Here is a 19781-nt window from a genome sequence, read left to right as displayed (position 1 = left end):
CCATATACAGTGTATGGCTGGAGGCTGTATTCCTGTGTACTGTCCCACTTCAGTGCTCCGACCACTGCTCCTCTGGTCAGGGGTCACAATCTACTGCTATGGCCTATAGGCCATAGCAGTAGGTCCCGGGACCGGAGGAGCGGTGTTCGGAGTGTTGTAGATTATCTTCATCGTTCTTGTACATAATGTATATACCGAAGCATAGAGAAATAACTCAGACAGAGCCATTGTGCTTTAGCGTTCTGTGTGCTGTCCACTGGTCTTTATTTCAAATCGTTCAAGCTTATATCACCTTTGTCATTAACATAAATTCTCACCCTCCCTAGTGGGCTGTTCTAGCATATAGGGAGTGGGCAAATATCATGGGGGATGTGCCTTGTCCTCGTGTCTCTCAACTTCCTTTAACTTCTTCACAAGTCTCTTTTGTTCAGTATTCAGACGATGGGAAGGGGGATATGAGAAAGAGCAGATAGGGGAGGAGTGGACAAAATAACAGGGGTCTTTATCCTAATTGGGCATTTTACATATACAGTATATAAAATTTATATATACACACATATAAATCTATCACAGTCCCCCCTAAAAATGACCAATTTTCCCTTTCCCTAATTTCCATCATCCTAACTCATCTGCCCCAATGTGTTTTCTCGAACGTTTCACTGTACTTTAGACGACCCATGGCTTATCCATGGACCCCCTTGGCCTCAGACTTTACACATATGGAGTCAGATGCTGTCCCTATGGGTCACTGGTGTTATAGATGGCATTGAAGCTCTGTAATGGGGTATAGGCTTCATCTCTAATCTCAAAGTCCATTCTTGTCGGTCGTCTCACACTTCTTCTTCTTTAGGCAAAACCCAACACACAACAAAGCAAGATTATTAGAATTATGAGTATGGTTATTTTACTGGTCCTATACTGGCTGAGATATACGTGCAACAAATCTCCCAAACATCTTGCATACCCCCCTTTTTCCTTTTACACCGTACATCATATCTAATGCCGTACCATTTTGGAATATTATAGCTGATGTGACTCTTAGTTGTTCGGCCTGACCTTGAAGAGCATTTACAAAAAAATGTATTCATCTTAGTTGGTTATAATAGATATAATTAATTTTACTCATGGAAATCTGGGATATTATTGAATCGACTCCATCTTTTTATTTGACCTCTAGCTATAAAGCTCATCTGGGACCCCCTTTGGGACTCCTTTAATATACACAAAGGGATCAAAACTCCCAGCAGGGGCTGTACGTTTTCCTCTAAAGTGTGGTTTAGATTTCTTTGTAGGTTTGATAATGGAAGTGTGTATGAACAGACGTGTCTTGACTAATGTGTATTCCCCAGTTTAATTCCTTTCTAATTTAACTCTAAACTTCATATCCCCAAGTATCCCATACTTTACTATAGTTACCATTTACTCATCCGGCTAGCTAGGTCTATCCTTTCTATCATCTTACACCAAGTATTCCTTTCCTTTATAACATTATTACTCACTGAAATACTTGTTGCACCCCGCTATTTGTACATGTTCACCTACTGATTCTCCTCATACAACGTCACATCCTAACAATCCGTTGTGATTATCTTTCCCTTTGGAACAACCATGGTTATGCACATTCATAGATTTAACAGTTATCAGAGATACATCTACACGGGATCATCATATGCAATCTTCTCTTTCCTCACTTATTTCCTGCATAGGTTTTGAAGAAATGGGTGACAATTACAGAATCTGAACTAGGTACAGTTTCACAAAAGGTTCTTAATTGTATACTTTACTGTATCTATGGTTAGGGATTGTCACGATGCCGGCTGGCAGGTAGTGGATCCTCTGTGCCAGAGAGGGATTGGCGTGGACCGTGCTAGTGGACCGGTTCTAAGCCACTACTGGTTTTCACCAGAGCCCGCCGCAAAGCGGGATGGTCTTGCTGCGGCGGTAGTGACCAGGTCGTATCCACTAGCAACGGCTCACCTCTCTGGCTGCTGAAGATAGGCGCGGTACAAGGGAGTAGGCAAAAGCAAGGTCGGACGTAGCAGAAGGTCGGGGCAGGCAGCAAGGATCGTAGTCAGGGGCAACGGCAGAAGGTCTGGAAACACAGGCAAGGAACACACAAGGAACGCTTTCACTGGCACTAAGGCAACAAGATCCGGCAAGGGAGTGCAGGGGAAGTGAGGTGATATAGGGAAGTGCACAGGTGAACACACTAATTGGGACCACTGCGCCAATCAGCGGCGCAGTGGCCCTTTAAATCGCAGAGACCCGGCGCGCGCGCGCCCTAGGGAGCGGGGCCGCGCGCGCCGGGACAGAACAGACGGAGAGCGAGTCAGGTAGGGGAGCCGGGGTGCGCATCGCGAGCGGGCGCTACCCGCATCGCGAATCGCATCCCGGCTGGCAGCGGAATCGCAGCGCCCCGGGTCAGAGGACGTGACCGGAGCGCTGCCGCGGGGAGAGTGAAGCGAGCGCTCCGGGGAGGAGCGGGGACCCGGAGCGCTCGGCGTAACAGTACCCCCCCCCTTGGGTCTCCCCCTCTTCTTAGAGCCTGAGAACCTGAGGAGCAGACTTTTGTCTAGGATGTTGTCCTCAGGTTCCCAGGATCTCTCTTCAGGACCACAACCCTCCCAGTCCACTAAAAAAAATTTTTTCCCTCTGACCTTTTTGGCAGCTAAAATTTCTTTGACCGAGAAGATGTCCGAGGAGCCAGAAACAGGAGTGGGAGGAACAGATTTGGGAGAAAAACGGTTGAGGATGAGTGGTTTGAGAAGAGAGACGTGAAAGGCATTAGGGATACGAAGAGAGGGAGGAAGAAGAAGTTTATAAGAGACAGGATTAATTTGACACAAAATTTTGAAAGGACCAAGATAGCGTGGTCCCAACTTGTAGCTAGGGACACGGAAGCGGACATATTTAGCGGAGAGCCATACCTTGTCTCCAGGGGAAAAAACGGGGGGAGCTCTTCTTTTCTTATCCGCGAACTTCTTCATGCGTGATGAAGCCTGTAAGAGAGAATTTTGGGTCTCTCTCCATATGATGGAAAGGTCACGAGAAATTTCATCCACAGCGGGCAGACCAGAGGGCAAGGGAGTAGGGAGGGGGGGAAGAGGGTGACGGCCGTACACCACGAAAAATGGGGATTTGGAGGAAGACTCAGAGACCCTGAAGTTATACGAGAATTCGGCCCATGGGAGGAGATCTGCCCAGTCATCCTGGCGGGAGGAAACAAAATGTCGCAAATAATCACCCAAGATCTGGTTAATCCTTTCTACTTGTCCATTGGACTGGGGATGATATGCAGAAGAAAAATTTAATTTAATCTTGAGTTGTTTACAGAGAGCCCTCCAGAATTTAGACACGAATTGGACGCCTCTATCCGAGACAATCTGCGTAGGCAACCCGTGAAGACGAAAAATGTGTACAAAAAATTGTTTAGCCAACTGAGGCGCAGAAGGAAGACCAGGAAGAGGGATGAAATGTGCCATTTTGGAGAATCGATCAACGACCACCCAAATAACAGTGTTGCCACGGGAAGGGGGTAAATCAGTAATAAAATCCATACCAATCAGAGACCAAGGCTGTTCGGGGACAGGCAGAGGATGAAGAAAACCAGCGGGCTTCTGGCGAGGAGTCTTATCCCGGGCACAGATAGTGCAGGCTCGCACAAAGTCCACAACATCCGTCTCCAGAGTCGGCCACCAATAGAAGCGGGAGATGAGTTGCACAGATTTCTTGATACCCGCATGACCTGCGAGATGGGAGGAGTGACCCCATTTGAGGATTCCGAGGCGTTGGCGAGGAGAAACAAAGGTCTTTCCTGGAGGAGTCTGCCTGATGGAGGCAGGAGAAGTGGAGATCAGGCAGTCAGGTGGAATGATGTGTTGCGGAGAGAGTTCAACTTCTGAGGCATCCGAGGAACGAGAGAGAGCATCGGCCCTAATGTTCTTATCGGCAGGACGAAAGTGAATCTCAAAATTAAATCGGGCAAAGAACAGAGACCACCGGGCCTGGCGAGGATTCAGCCGTTGGGCAGACTGGAGGTAGGAGAGGTTCTTGTGGTCGGTGTAGATAATAACAGGAGAACTTGATCCCTCCAGCAGATGCCTCCATTCCTCAAGTGCTAATTTGATGGCTAGAAGCTCTCGATCCCCGATGGAGTAGTTCCTCTCCGCTGGAGAGAAGGTCCTAGAGAAAAAACCACAAGTGACAGCATGCCCGGAAGAATTTTTTTGTAGAAGAACAGCTCCAGCTCCCACTGAGGAGGCATCAACCTCCAATAGGAAGGGTTTGGAAGGGTCAGGTCTGGAGAGGACGGGAGCCGAAGAAAAGGCAGACTTGAGTCGTTTAAAGGCGTCTTCTGCTTGAGGAGGCCAGGACTTGGGATCAGCATTTTTTTTGGTTAAAGCCACGATAGGAGCCACAATGGTAGAAAAATGTGGAATAAATTGCCTGTAATAATTGGCGAACCCCAAAAAGCGTTGGATAGCACGGAGTCCGGAGGGGCGTGGCCAATCTAAGACGGCAGAGAGTTTATCTGGATCCATCTGTAGTCCCTGGCCAGAGACCAAATATCCTAGAAAAGGAAGAGATTGGCATTCAAACAGACATTTCTCAATTTTGGCATAGAGTTGGTTGTCACGAAGTCTCTGAAGAACCATACGGACATGCTGGCGGTGTTCTTCTAGATTGGCAGAAAAAATTAGGATATCGTCCAGATATACAACAACACAGGAGTATAACAGATCACGAAAAATTTCATTGACAAAGTCTTGGAAGACGGCAGGGGCGTTGCACAGTCCAAAGGGCATGACCAGATACTCAAAGTGTCCATCTCTGGTGTTAAATGCCGTTTTCCACTCGTCCCCCTCTCTGATGCGGATGAGGTTATAGGCGCCTCTTAAGTCCAATTTAGTGAAGATGTGGGCACCTTGGAGGCGATCAAAGAGTTCAGAGATGAGGGGTAAGGGGTAGCGGTTCTTAACCGTGATTTTATTAAGACCGCGGTAGTCAATGCAAGGACGTAGGGAGCCATCTTTTTTGGACACAAAGAAAAATCCGGCTCCGGCAGGAGAGGAGGATTTACGGATAAAGCCCTTTTTTAGATTCTCCTGGACGTATTCGGACATGGCAAGAGTCTCTGGGGCAGAGAGAGGATAAATTCTGCCCCGGGGTGGAGTAATGCCCGGGAGGAGGTCGATAGGGCAATCATAAGGCCTGTGAGGAGGTAGAGTCTCAGCTTGTTTTTTGCAGAAAACATCCGCGAAGTCCATATAGGCCTTAGGGAGACCGGTTACTGGAGGAACCACAGAGTTACGGCAAGGGTTACTGGGAACCGGTTTTAGACAGTTCTTGGAACAAGAGGACCCCCAACTCTTGATCTCCCCAGTGGACCAATCCAGGGTAGGGGAATGAAGTTGAAGCCAGGGAAGTCCAAGGAGAATTTCCGAGGTGCAATTGGGGAGGACCAAAAGTTCAATCCTCTCATGATGAGATCCGATGCTCATAAGAAGGGGCTCCGTGCGGAAACGTATGGTACAGTCCAATCTTTCATTATTTACACAATTGATGTAGAGGGGTCTGGCGAGACTGGTCACCGGGATGTTGAACCTGTTGACGAGAGAGGCCAAAATAAAATTTCCTGCAGATCCTGAGTCCAAGAAGGCCACTGTAGAGAAGGAGAAGGCAGAGGCAGACATCCGCACAGGCACAGTAAGACGTGGAGAAGCAGAGTAGACATCAAGGACTGTCTCACCATTGTGCGGAGTCTGCGTACGTCTTTCCAGGCGAGGAGGACGGATAGGACAATCTCTCAGGAAGTGTTCGGTACTAGCACAGTACAGGCAGAGGTTCTCCATACGGCGTCGTGTCCTCTCTTGAGGTGTCAGGCGAGACCGGTCGACCTGCATAGCCTCCACGGCGGGAGGCACAGGAACAGATTGCAGGGGACCAGAGGAGAGAGGAGCCGAGGAGAAGAAACGCCTCGTGCGAACAGAGTCCATATCTTGGCGGAGTTCCTGACGCCTTTCGGAAAAACGCATGTCAATGCGAGTGGCTAGGTGAATAAGTTCATGTAGATTAGCAGGAATTTCTCGTGCGGCCAGAACATCTTTAATGTTGCTGGATAGGCCTTTTTTGAAGGTCGCGCAGAGGGCCTCATTATTCCAGGACAATTCTGAAGCAAGAGTACGGAATTGTACGGCATACTCGCCAACGGAAGAATTACCCTGGACCAGGTTCAACAGGGCAGTCTCAGCAGAAGAGGCTCGGGCAGGTTCCTCAAAGACACTTCGGATTTCCGAGAAGAAGGAGTGTACAGAGGCAGTGACGGGGTCATTGCGGTCCCAGAGCGGTGTGGCCCATGACAGGGCTTTTCCGGACAGAAGGCTGACTACGAAAGCCACCTTAGACCTTTCAGTGGGAAACAGGTCCGACATCATCTCCAGATGCAGGGAACATTGGGAAAGAAAGCCACGGCAAAACTTAGAGTCCCCATCAAATTTATCCGGCAAGGATAAGCGTATCCCAGGAGCGGCCACTCGCTGCGGAGGAGGTGCAGGAGCTGGCGGAGGAGATGACTGCTGAAGCTGTGGTAGTAACTGTTGTAGCATAACGGTCAGTTGAGACAGCTGTTGGCCTTGTTGCGCTATCTGTTGTGACTGCTGGGCGACCACCGTGGTGAGGTCAGCGACAACTGGCAGAGGAACTTCAGCGGGATCCATGGCCGGATCTACTGTCACGATGCCGGCTGGCAGGTAGTGGATCCTCTGTGCCAGAGAGGGATTGGCGTGGACCGTGCTAGTGGACCGGTTCTAAGCCACTACTGGTTTTCACCAGAGCCCGCCGCAAAGCGGGATGGTCTTGCTGCGGCGGTAGTGACCAGGTCGTATCCACTAGCAACGGCTCACCTCTCTGGCTGCTGAAGATAGGCGCGGTACAAGGGAGTAGGCAAAAGCAAGGTCGGACGTAGCAGAAGGTCGGGGCAGGCAGCAAGGATCGTAGTCAGGGGCAACGGCAGAAGGTCTGGAAACACAGGCAAGGAACACACAAGGAACGCTTTCACTGGCACTAAGGCAACAAGATCCGGCAAGGGAGTGCAGGGGAAGTGAGGTGATATAGGGAAGTGCACAGGTGAACACACTAATTGGGACCACTGCGCCAATCAGCGGCGCAGTGGCCCTTTAAATCGCAGAGACCCGGCGCGCGCGCGCCCTAGGGAGCGGGGCCGCGCGCGCCGGGACAGAACAGACGGAGAGCGAGTCAGGTAGGGGAGCCGGGGTGCGCATCGCGAGCGGGCGCTACCCGCATCGCGAATCGCATCCCGGCTGGCAGCGGAATCGCAGCGCCCCGGGTCAGAGGACGTGACCAGAGCGCTGCCGCGGGGAGAGTGAAGCGAGCGCTCCGGGGAGGAGCGGGGACCCGGAGCGCTCGGCGTAACAGGGATCAGTACAATTAGACAAGGAGATACTGATATTGACCTACCCCAAGCAGTTAGATGAAGTCTACTCATATTCTCTGAAACAGGTAAGATGTTTAAGGAGTGTGTTGGTCAGGTACCTTTATTGTTTTTACCTAGGTCATATGTCAGATGTAAATGATGACGTATGTACAAACCTTCTTTCTGCATTGTTGAATCCTGAGGCGACCCAATGTACTGACATTACTATTTATGACTCTTCTGTCCTAACCATTCTGATGATGCCTTAACATCCCAATGATTATTTACAACAACGTACTCCGCAACTCAACTCCCCAATGAACAGTCCCAATTCCACTTATTCACTCACACACATTTTATGCACACTCGGGCAGCAAGATATCTACATTATACATGGGTAATTGGCTGGACGAGAATTTATCTATCTTTCTCTTCTTCATCACAAACCAGTCATCTTAAGGCATCAAGATAAACCAAAGGAGGGGCAGGGCAGGAGTACTGTGACTAGGTACAAGAAGGTGTTCTTACCGTACTTCCGGAGATGATCCACTGCCTTCCTTTGTGCCATCTCCTTTGGTTCAAAATTATTCCCCAATTCAGCGCGATTAGATTATGAACAAAATAGCCCAGCCCCCGTTGGGCGCCATCTGTTGTAGATTATCTTTATCGTTCTTGTACATGATGTATATACCGAAGCATAGAGAACTAACTCAGACAGAGCCATTGTGCTTTAGCGTTCTGTGTGCTGTCCACTGGTCTTTATTTCAAATCGTTCAAGCTTATATCACCTTTGTCATTAACATAAGTTCCCACCCTCCCTAGTGGGCTATTCTAGCATATAGGGAGTGGGCAAATATCATGGGGGATGTGCCTTGTCCTCGTGTCTCTCAACTTCCTTTAACTTCTTCACAAGTCTCTTTTGTTCAGTATTCAGACGATGGGAGGGGGATATGAGAGAGAGCAGATAGGGGAGGAGTGGACAAAATAACAGGAATGTGGGGTCTTTATCCTAATTGGGCATTTTACATATACAGTATATAAAATTTATATATACACACATATAAATCTATCACAGGAGCACTGAAGATGACCTGCAGGTAACTTACCATGCGTGCGCGCATCCTCCTCCTCGCTGCTCTGATGCTCCGCTCCTCTGTTCCTATGGGCGCACGCACGGGACATCAGTGACGTCCCTGCGTGCACTACCTCCCGGCAGCCCCTGCATTTTTAAAGTTAATGCGGGCCCGCAGAAAGGTAACCGGGACATCCTTGTACCCCAAAAAGATCTTTCGGGACACAGGGATGTCCCGAATGTGATGGGGCCCCCTGTGGGTTGCTCAGTGGCGGATCCCCCCGCTGGATCTGCCACTGAGCAGCCCATAGGGGGCCCCCTGGGGGATGAGACACGGGGGTGATAGAGCCTCAAGTTTGAGGCTTGATTAGGGTGTGTCCAGGCACACCCCGTGCGCACGCCTATGGAAATATCATAACCAAAGCAAGGAAATTAAGATGATTAAGCTTTTATAAGGTACAGCAATAATGTGTTTTGGGATATCCCACCCCTTCATTAGATTGGTAGGTACAGGTAGATGAACTGTATGTACCTTGCCAATCTAAAGAAGGAGAGGTATACACCGAAACATGTTACTGCTGTAACTAATAACAGCTAAATATCATCCTTGCTTCCTTGCTATAGGTGATATTTCTGGAACTCCTTAGTGCATGGGAACAAGGTCATTTTGTTTACTATTGCCAAGATTTATACCATGGCATCTGGAAATATAGAGCAGTTCAGAATTTTTGAACACAAGTTGAAGGAACAATTAGTACTCTTTGGGGTGTAAAGATTCTGCTCGCCTCAATGATATACAGTATATTCATCATAATCATGAGGAGTGATGAGAGAGAGGAATGCAAAAAGGGATTGTCAATTTTTATTAACTCAATATTTCTAAAGTTGCCTTGTTGCCAACCCCCCCCCCCCCCCCAAAAAAAAAAAAAAAAATGTTGCATTGTCATTAAATAGCTTAGGTTTCCCTATCTTCGGGTTTCTTGAAATGTCCTCCTATTCCTGAGATATGCGGGTTTATAGTTTGTCTGTTAATTTAGGGAATCAGTCAGAGGGGGCGTGAACTTAATTTTTATAATGGTAATAATTATCAGGTGATGGGCGGAATGATACAGTCAGGTAGTGCGTATTAGGCATACATACCCCTCAATGTACAACATGCACACCTCCATACTGTATAACTCCGCCCTTTACCTGATATTCACTTCTATTTTTTAAATTATGTGCGTGCCCATCTGACTGATTCCCTGAATTGTCAGACAAACTAGAAACCCTCATATTTTAGAAATGGAAGGGCATATCAAGGGCACATCAAGAACACGAAGAAGAATTAAAGTGCCTTTATTTGCTAGATTTTTCAAATCAGTTAGTTTATCACTCAATTTACTCTTACAAAATGTTAGTTGTTAGAGAGACTAAAGTGGAGGATTTATTCATTAATACATTCATTTTCTTGGTGGTGCTGTTTCAAAGCAGTCAAGAAAGGACTATGGCCATAGAATTAATGTCTGATTTCTCTTTTCTGATGCAAAATAAATAAATAAATTTGCACACACGCACACACACACACACATATATATATATATATATTATTTTATTTTTATAAATAAATTATTCAGTTGCTTATATTGCATTATGCAATGAGGCTGCCTTGACATAAACAGCAGAAAGGGTTGTCTCTTATGAGATATCCCATCCAACTATACAGTACATTCCTTCTCTTTTAACAATAATGTAAAGCAGAATATCCTAATCTGAACACAGCCACCAAGATCCCAATTCCACTATACATTTTAATAGATATGTTAAAGAGTTCTCTGTTGGCCGATAAAGGGGTATTCCACCCCTAGACATGTTATCCCCTATCCAAAGGATATGTTAGTTGTTAGAGAGCCTCTGCCCCGCATCGCCAGTCATCCGGCACAGAGTGAAGTTTGCTCCGTGCACCGGATGTCTGGGCTGCCATAGCTGAGGTCATGGGGGTTCCACGCATCGGGACCCCTGCGATTAGACATCTTATCCTTTGGATAAGGGATAAGATGTCTAGGGGCGGAGTACTTTTTAAAGGGGTACTCCACTGGAAAACATTTTTTTTTTTTTAATCAACTGGTGCCAGAAAGTTAAACAGATTTGTAAAAAAAAAATGTTTTCCAGGAGAATACCCTTTTAAGGTCCAGAAGATTCATCCTGGATTGTACATGTCATGTGTCTCTATAGATTTAAGTGTGCCTGTGCATAGTTATAAACCATAATGGGACGCTTGGGAATTTTTCATTAAAATTAATCTCTATAGAATATTGATGTTTGTGTTAGAATTAAAATCTCCAAAGACTAAAAATGTATCTATTTTAGAAATAAAAACACAGTGACAGGTTAGACATACTATAGACCCAACATTGAATTTACATTGACACAGCATTTACCATGACGTTGTTTTTTAAAATGTGTGCTATTTTATATGTTTCATATCAATTCACAAGTTATAGATATAATCAACATTTTTTATGTTGACCGAGAAGCAATATTATTAATAATAATAATAATAATAATAAATATTATTATTATTATTATTATAATGAAGAATGAAACACTTGTGACAGAATTTGTTCTCTCTGGTCTTTCCTCTAACCCAACCCTTCAGCTTCCTCTCTTTCTACTCTGCTCATTTATTTATATAGTAACTTTACTGGGGAATCTCATGATCTTTGGATTAATAAGAATAACTCCAGGTCTTCATACACCAATGTACTTCTTCCTTATGAACTTATCATTTATAGATGTTCTTTATTCATCGTCTATAACACCCAACATCATGGCCAACATTCTCTCGGAAACTAAAACAATCTCTGTCACTGCTTGTGCAATACAAATGTTCCTCTTCATTGATCTGGTGAGCTCAGAAGCAATGTTACTTGCTGTGATGGCCTATGACCGATATGTAGCCATATGTAAACCACTGCATTATACAATCCTTATCAACAAAGGGACATGTATCCGACTTGTTTGCTCCGTATACACAGCAGGATGTTTTAATTCCTTAATCCATACATGTGCTGCATTCACCCTTCCGTTTTGTAGGTCTAATATCATTAATCACTTCTACTGTGATATTATACCAATTTTAAAACTCTCATGTAAAGATACATATCTCAATGATATGTTGTTGTTTGTTGTTGCTGGTTTTTTTGAAGTAGGCTCTTTTTTATGTATAGTGATTTCCTACACATTTATTATCTTTGCCTTGTGCAACATAGGATCTTCAAGAAGTAGGATCAAGTCTTTATCCACTTGTGTCTCTCATTTTACTTGTGTAGCCTTATTCTACTGCCCAGCCTTCTTCACATACTTACGGCCAAATTCTGCTTATGCAGTAGATCAGGATTGGATGGTGTCAGTCTTCTATACAGTAATAATACCAATGTTGAATCCCATGATCTATAGCTTAAGAAATCAAGATGTTAAACAAGCTCTGGTACAAGTTAATTTTACTATTCTCAAACCATTTAGGCAACTCTGAAGATATCTATACCTATTAGATTAGCTGATCTTATCCTGTTTTCCCGTCAGACTTATACTCTAAATTCAAAGGTCCTACCTCTTCTTTCTTGCAATGTTTCTTGAGCTGTCCCTATATTCGATATGGATCTGAACTCCAAATTTCCTGCATGGACATATAATCATATAGAAGGAGATGTGTCGTTCTTTTCAAACGTATGGCTTTTATATGACAATTTTTTTTTAACCTTACTTTTAGTCGCATGACCTTGATAAATAAATCATACATAAGCAAAACCCGGGAAACCCGCTTACAAAAGCATTTTTAAAGCAGAAAAGTTTTCCATTATGTTAATAGCTAAAGTTCTTTATCTACCCTTTATTACCCGTAGCGTTGCTAGAGAGTGACGGGGAGGGGGGGGGGGGCGTACCGCATCGGGTGACACCCTGACTGGCCTGTCTGGCACTAAATAGCTGCATCCCAACTATCCCGCAACAACCCATCCACCCTCCTCAGAAATAAAAAAAAATTTAAAAACATACTATGCTGCACCATGAATATCCGTACTCTGGAGGCTTTTCTGTTTAATTTTTGAGCCCACATTTTGTGACGTTGGTGGGCGGAGTCTTGCGTCGCTGCACTGAGGCCGGAGTTTACATCAGGAAGGAAGACAGTGCAGCACCAACAGGCACATAAACAATAGTGAAGCCACAAAAAAGAAAGAAAAAATGGCTTGGTATGTTACCCACCCCAAAATGTGCATGAAGCTGTATTACTATGGATGTGTCTTTTTTTTTAAGGAAAAATGTATGTGCCACATATGGGTTATTTACGTAGTCTGTAAAAATTCTTACACAATTATTTTGTGCCTTATTTTATTTTAACACAACATTATAAAATTTAGTGGGTACGCCAGCATGTACGTGTCCTAAACTTTACAATGTGTGCAGTGTGTATTTTCAGCCTTAAAATTAATAGTTATTAGTTATATAATACATTTTTTCTATAATTAACATTAACATTAATGTAGTAGCTTTGTTTCATGATGCAGAACATAAACAGTTGTCAGGCTAAGTTTCCACTTTTTTTTTTTTCTGGCAGTTTTTGGAAAACTGCCACTGCAGTTTTTGAGCCAAAGCCAGAAGTGTATTCAAAAGGAATAGGACATATAAAGGAAGAACTTACACTTCTCCTCCCTTATGGATCCACTTCTAAGAATTGGCAGAAAAAAAGTGGAAACTGAGCCTTAAAGTGGGTGTTAATTTCCTTTTCTGCAGACGTATGCACTTTCTGTAAGCCAGGTTGGACCTGGAATACATATGCAACTTTAAAATGGAGATGCAACTTTTTTCTTCATATTTTGATAAATACGTGACCACTGCAAAGTAAAAGGAAAAAAATTATTACTTGAGCAGATTTCAGAAATGTGCTTTGGAATAAGCAAAAATCTAAAAGTTACAGCATGTATAGAAAAGTTGCACATGCCGAAGTACGTGCAACTTTTTTTACACAAAAAAAAAAAATCTACTACGGAGCTTGATAAATCTCCTTCATAGACATTGTGGCTACCTGCAAACAATACTGTAGAGGAATATGTGAACAAATGCTAACAGGAGCTACGGCAATCAGGCACTGCAGCTATAATGACTTCCACATTCACAGGAAATATATACCAGAATGTCCAGATGATGACTCTGTAGTATGGGTGAGGGGGTGCTAGCTTGTGTGAATGAGGTGCAATAAATGTAGCAAAGACAGTTTAGAAAAAAGGTGCACTCACCCATGATTTTGATTGCCAGCAAGACGATCTTTATTTTCGGTGTCAACCAGCAAGGCATGTGAATCGCTGGACATGCGGGGAGCAACAGACATCCTGTGGTATGCCCCCTGCACCTGAGAGCCCTGTCTCTTGCTCCCCGCATGTCCAGCGATTCACATGACAATACTGGGAGTTGTAATTTTACAACAGCTGGAGGCACTCTGTTTGGGAAACACTGACATGGGATATAGGATGATGAAGGTAGTAGGAAGGAACCCTTAGCTAACATTTTATTAAAATGTGGAGGCCAAGAGTCCCTGTCCCCAGGGCCCCCTGTGTCACTGATCACCTACTTGGGATATTGGCTGTACTGCACAGACCGTATCACCTGTCTACCCTCAGTAAACTACCGTTGTTCCCTAACTTGGCGTCGGTGTCTTCATTGCCCCCATGCCTAGCCTAGGATTCAGCGGTATTCCGTCGGTGGTTAAGGCTAAACCACACCCTGGCGTCACGACAAGAAGGGGTTAATAACATCTGCCTCAAGGGTTACAACATCTGCCCTGCATTGCACACCGCTATACCACAACTTTTGGCATCCCGAACAGTATACGGGTGTGCGCCATATACCACAAGTCCTGCCCCCTAGTATGAATTTAAACCCCTTCAGGACCAAGCCCATTTTGGCCTTAAGGACCAGAGCGTTTTTTTGCACATCTGACCACTGTCACTTTAAACATTAATAACTCTGGGATGCTTTTAGTTATCATTCTGATTCCGAGACAGTTTTTTCGTGACATATTCTACTTTAACATAGTGGTAAATTTTTGTCGATACTTGCATCCTTTCTTGGAGAAAAATCCGTAAATTTGGTGAAAAATTTGACAATTTAGCATTTTTCTAACTTTGAAGCTTTCTGCTTGTAAGGAAAATGGATATTACGAATACATTTTTTTTGGTTCACATATACAATATGTCTACTTTATGTTTGCATCATAAAATTGATGAGTTTTTACTTTTGGAAGACACCAGAGGGCTTCAAAGTTCAGCAGCGATTTTCCGATTTTTCACAAAATTTTCAAACTCGATATTTTTCAGGGACCAGTTCAAGTTTGAAGTGGATTTGAAGGGTCTTCATATTAGAAATACCCCATAAATGACCCCATTATAAAAACTACACCCCCCAAAGTATTCAAAATGACATTCAGTCAGCATTTTAACCCTTTAGGTGTTTTACAGGAATAGCAGCAAAGTGAAGGAGAAAATTCACAATCTTAATTTTTTACACTCGCATGTTCTTGTAGACCAAATTTTTGAATTTTACAAGGGGTAAAAGGAGAATTTTTTTTATTGTATTTGTAGCCCAATTTCTCTCGAGTAAGCACATACCTCATATGTCTATGTAAAGTGTTCGGCGGGCACAGTAGCATGCTCAGAAGCGACGGAGCGACAAGGGGATTTTGGAGAGTACGTTTTTCTGAAACAATTTTTGGGGGGCATGTTGCATTTAGGAAGCCCTTATGGTGCCAGAACAGCAAGACCCCTCAAGGAATGTAACATGGGATAAAGTGAGCCTTTATACCCCACAGGTGTTTCACGACTTTTGCAAATGTAAAAAAAAAAATTATAATATTTACCTAAAATGCTTGTTTTCCCAAAAATTTTACATTTTTAAAAAGGGTAATAGCAGAAAATATCCCTAAACATTTGAAGCCCAATTTCTCCCGATTCAGAAAACATGCCATATGGGGGTGAAAAGTGCTCTGCTGGCGCACTACAGGTCTCAGAAGAGAAGGAGTCACATTTGGCTTTTTGAAAGCAAATTTTGCTCTGGGGGCATGCCGCATTTAGGAAGCCCCTATGGTGACAGGACAGCAAAAAAAAAACCCACATGGCATACCATTTTGGAAACTAGACCCCTTGGGGAACGTAACAAGGGGTTAAGTGAACCTTTATACCCCACAGGTGTTTCACGACTTTTGCATATGTAAAAAAAAAAATTTTTTTTTTACCTAAAATGCTTGTTTTCCCAAAAATGTTACATTTTTAAAAAGGGTAAAAGCAGAAAAAACAAACAAAATTTGTAACGCAATTTCTCCTGAGTACGGCGATACCCCATATGTGACCCTAAACTGTTGCCTTGAAATACGACAGGGCTCCAAAGTGAGAGCGCCATGCGCATTTGAGGCCTAAATTAGGGACTTGCATAAGGGTGGACATAGGGGAATTCTACGCCAGTGATTCCCAAACAGGGTGCCTCCAGCTGTTGCAAAACTCCCAGCATGCCTGGACAGTCAACGGCTGTCCGACAATACTGGGAGCCAGATACTGCAGTAAACCTCCGCCCATGTGAGTGTACCCTGTACGTTCACATTGGGGGGGGGGGGGGAAATACCTCCAGCTGTTGCAAAACTACAACTCCCAGCATGCGCTGACAGACTGTACATGCTGAGCGTTTTAGTTTTGCAACAGCTGTAGGCACACTGGTTATGTATCACTTAGTTTGTCACCTAACTCAGTGTTTCACAACCAGTGTGCCTCCAGCTGTTGCAAAACTGCAACTCCCAGCATGTACGGTGCATGGTGTACATTGACTGCTGAGAGTTGGAGTTTGCAACAGCTGGAGGCACACCGGTCATGAAACACTGAGTTAGGTAAAAAAAAAAAACTCTGAGTTTCACAACCAGTGTGCCTTCAGCTGTTGCAAAACTACAACTCTCAGCAGTCACCGACAGCCAACGGGCATGCTGGGAGTTGTAGTTATGCAACCAGCAGATGCACCACTACAACTCCCAGCATGCACTTTAGCTGTTTGTGCAAGCTGGGAGTTGTAGCTATACGACAGCTGAAGGTACACTTTTCCATAGAAAAAATGTGCCTCCAGCTGTTGCAAAACCATAAGTCCCAGCATGCCCATAAGGGAATGCTGGGAGTTGTGGTAGTCTGCCTCCTGCTGTTGCATAACTACAGCTCCCAGCATGCCCTTTTTGCATGCTGGGAGCTGTTGCTAAGCAACAGCAGGAGGCTGTCACTCACCTCCTGCTGCTGCCGGCACACAGGTCAGTCCCTCGTCGTCGCCGCCGCAGCTGCCGCTCCTAGGGCCCCGATCCCAACATTGACGCCGGGGATCGGGGTCCCGAGCACCCGGGGTGCACGTCCCGCACCCGCTCACGTCCTCCGGAAGAGGGGCGGAGCGGGTTGCGGGAGTGACACCCGCAGCAGGCGCCCTGATTGGTCGGCCGGTAATCCGGCCGACGAATCAGGGCGATCGTGAGGTGGCACCAGTGCCACCTCACCCCTGCAGGCTCTGGCTGTTCGTGGCCGTCAGAGACGGCCCCGATCAGCCAGTAATTCCGGGTCACTGGAGACCCGATTGACCCGGAATCGCCGCAGATCGCTGGACTGAATTGGAGAAGCGTCCTGCCCCCAGGGCGTGGAAATCATGTCGCTGTCTCCATGCCAAAGTGGAACTGTGAAGATACGCCCCTTGTTGCCGGGGGAGCGGAATTCAGCACTGCATCGCTTACGTCCTTCCGGCTGGCGGGCATTTTCTTGGAGCCCTATATAAAAGGGTCCACGCAGCTGGAGGTACACAGTATACTGGAAGACACAGAGAGGAGTAACATGGGGAAACAAGTGAGTGCATGTGTGGAGTCCCAAGATGGCGCTGTAGGCCCGACAAGTTGCCGCGGCGCAGCTGTTCCAAGAACTGGCTGACCACTTGCAATGTCTTTCCCTCGGGGCAGAGGAGACCTGCCACCTAGTCCCACTGCCAGAGGACAACGGGTACTGGCCATCTCTGGGGGGAAACTAGAGATGAGCTAATCGAATCTGACAAATTCTAATTAGTTACAAATTTAATGGAAAGTTCAAACATGGGCCACGGAATCCTGGGAAGGCGGGAACAAGGGTAGGCGGGATGACCCAAAATCCCATGTAGGATGCAGCCTATCAGCAGCCAATCACCCCTGTGATGTCACAGCCCTATATAATCGGCAGCCATATTGCAGTCAGTCACTTCATCCTTACACTGCAGAGAGATACATAGGGACAGACAGACAGTCCTGTGTGTGTTACACAGAAAAGCTTTTTCCAACAGCGACTTACCTCCTAGTGAAGTCAGTGTTCTGTGTGACAGACAGCAGTTTGCTTATCACTGAAAAGCATGCTTATTGCAGCGATCCACCACCCAGTCACTGTCTACAGCGTTCTATTATTGAGAGGATCAGAGGGCAGTGTGTTGCACAGAAGAACAGCAGCAATTCAGCTCAAGCACAAATCCTGGCTAGAAGCACTGATAGGGAAGGGAGTCAGATTGAGAAAGTGTAATTTTGGCTGTAGTACACAGCGGCTGTGTGCTGCAGCACTGGTGTCTACTGCTGATGTTGTGCACAAAAACTTTTTTAAGCATACCGTAGCACATTTTTTCTGCCCTCATAAATGCATACCACATACGTGCATCAAAGTGTTCCATTTTTTTTCCAGATAAAGTCTCAAGGGCCTAGATACTGTGAAAGGGCAGCCAAAAATACAAACTGGCTGGTGGTGTACACAAAAAACTTTTTAAAGCGTACTGTAGCGAATTTTTCTGCCCTCATAAGTGCATACCACATACGTACATCAAAGTGTTGTTCCATTTTATTTTCGGATAAAGTCTCAAGGGCCTAGATACTGTGAAAGGGCAGCCAAAAGTACAAACCGGCTGGTGTTGTACACAAAAAACTTTTTAAAGAAAACTGTTGCAAATTTTTCTGTACTCATAAGTGCATACCACGTACAGTACATACCAAAAGTTTGGACACACCTTCTCATTCAAAGAGTTTTCTTTATTTTCATGACTATGAAAATTTTAGATTCACACTGAAGGCATTAAAACTATGAATTAACACATGTGGAATTATAGACATAACAAAAAAAGTGTGAAACAACTGAAAATATGTCATTTTCTTGGTTCTTCAAAGTAGCCACCTTTTGCTTTGATTACTGCTTTGCACACTCTTGGCATTCTCTTGATGAGCTTCAAGAGGTAGTCACCTGAAATGGTCTTCCAACAGTTTTGAAGGAGTTCCCAGAGATGCTTAGCACTTGTTGGCCTGTTTGCCTTCATTGGGTCGGGTCTGGTGACTGTAGAGGCCAGGTCATCTGGCGCAGCATCCCATCACTCTCCTTCTTGGTCAAATAGCCCTTTCACAGCCTGGAAGTGTGTTTGGGGTCATTGTCCTGTTGAAAAATAAATGATGGGCCAACTAAATTCAAACCGGATGGAATAGCATGCCGCTGCAAGATACTGTGGTAGCCATGCTGGTTCAGTATGCCTTCAATTTTGACTAAATCCCCAACATTGTCACCAGCAAAGCACCCCCACACCATCACACCTCCTCCTCCATGCTTCACGGTGGGAACCAGGCATGCAGAGGCCATCCGTTCACCTTTTGTGGGTCACATAAAGACACAGTGGTTGTAACCAAAGATCTCAAATTTGGACTCATCAGACCAAAGCACAGATTTCCACTGATCTAATGTCCATTCCTTGTGTTCTTTAGCCCAAACAAGTCTCTTCTGCTTGCTGCCTGTCCTTAGCAGTGGTTTCCTAGCAGATATTCTACCATGAAGGCCTTATTCACACAGTCTCCTCTTAACAGTTGTTCTAGAGATGTGTTTGCTGCTAGAACTCTGTGTGGCATTGACCTGGTCTCCAATCTGAGCTGCTGTTAACCTGCGATTTCTGAGGCTGGTGACTCGGATGAACTTATCCTCCGCAGCAGAGGTGACTCTTGGTCTTCCTTTCCTGGGGCGGTCCGCATGTGAGCCAGTTTCTTTATAGCTCTTGATGGTTTTTGTGACTGCACTTGGGGACATTTTCCACCTAGAATATGACATATCTTCAGTTGTTTCACACTTTTTTGTTATGTCTACAATTCCACATGTGTTAATTCATACTTTTGATACCTTCAGTGTGAATCTACAATTTTCATAGTCATGAAAATAAAGAAAACTCTTTGAATGAGGTATGTCCAAACTTTTG

At 45.1% G+C, this 19781-nt stretch overlaps 1 protein-coding gene across 1 annotated transcript; it reads left to right on the top strand.

Annotated features, from left to right (window-relative positions):
- The first annotated feature begins 11076 nt into the window (after positions 1–11076).
- Positions 11077–14247, top strand: LOC130367413 (olfactory receptor 1019-like). Its single transcript, XM_056569832.1, has 2 exons — positions 11077–11973; positions 14215–14247. The coding sequence occupies exons 1-2, from the start codon at positions 11077–11079 to the stop codon at positions 14245–14247; spliced, it is 930 nt and encodes a 309-aa protein (XP_056425807.1).
- The last annotated feature ends 5534 nt before the right edge of the window (positions 14248–19781 follow it).

The sequence above is a fragment of the Hyla sarda genome, chromosome 4 (assembly GCF_029499605.1).
Source record: "Hyla sarda isolate aHylSar1 chromosome 4, aHylSar1.hap1, whole genome shotgun sequence".
Classification (NCBI taxonomy): Eukaryota; Metazoa; Chordata; class Amphibia; order Anura; family Hylidae; genus Hyla; species Hyla sarda.
Note: the sequence above shows the minus strand (reverse complement) of the source record. Positions and strands in the feature narration are given on the sequence as shown.

Bases quoted from the DNA above. Each gene is read 5' to 3' on its own strand.
- LOC130367413 (XM_056569832.1), top strand. From the start codon at position 11,077: ATGAAGAATGAAACACTTGTGACAGAATTTGTTCTCTCTGGTCTTTCC. The intron at 11,974-14,214 runs GTACAAGTTAAT...CCCCATGCCTAG, and splicing joins AAGATGTTAAACAAGCTCTG to CCTAGGATTCAGCGGTATTC.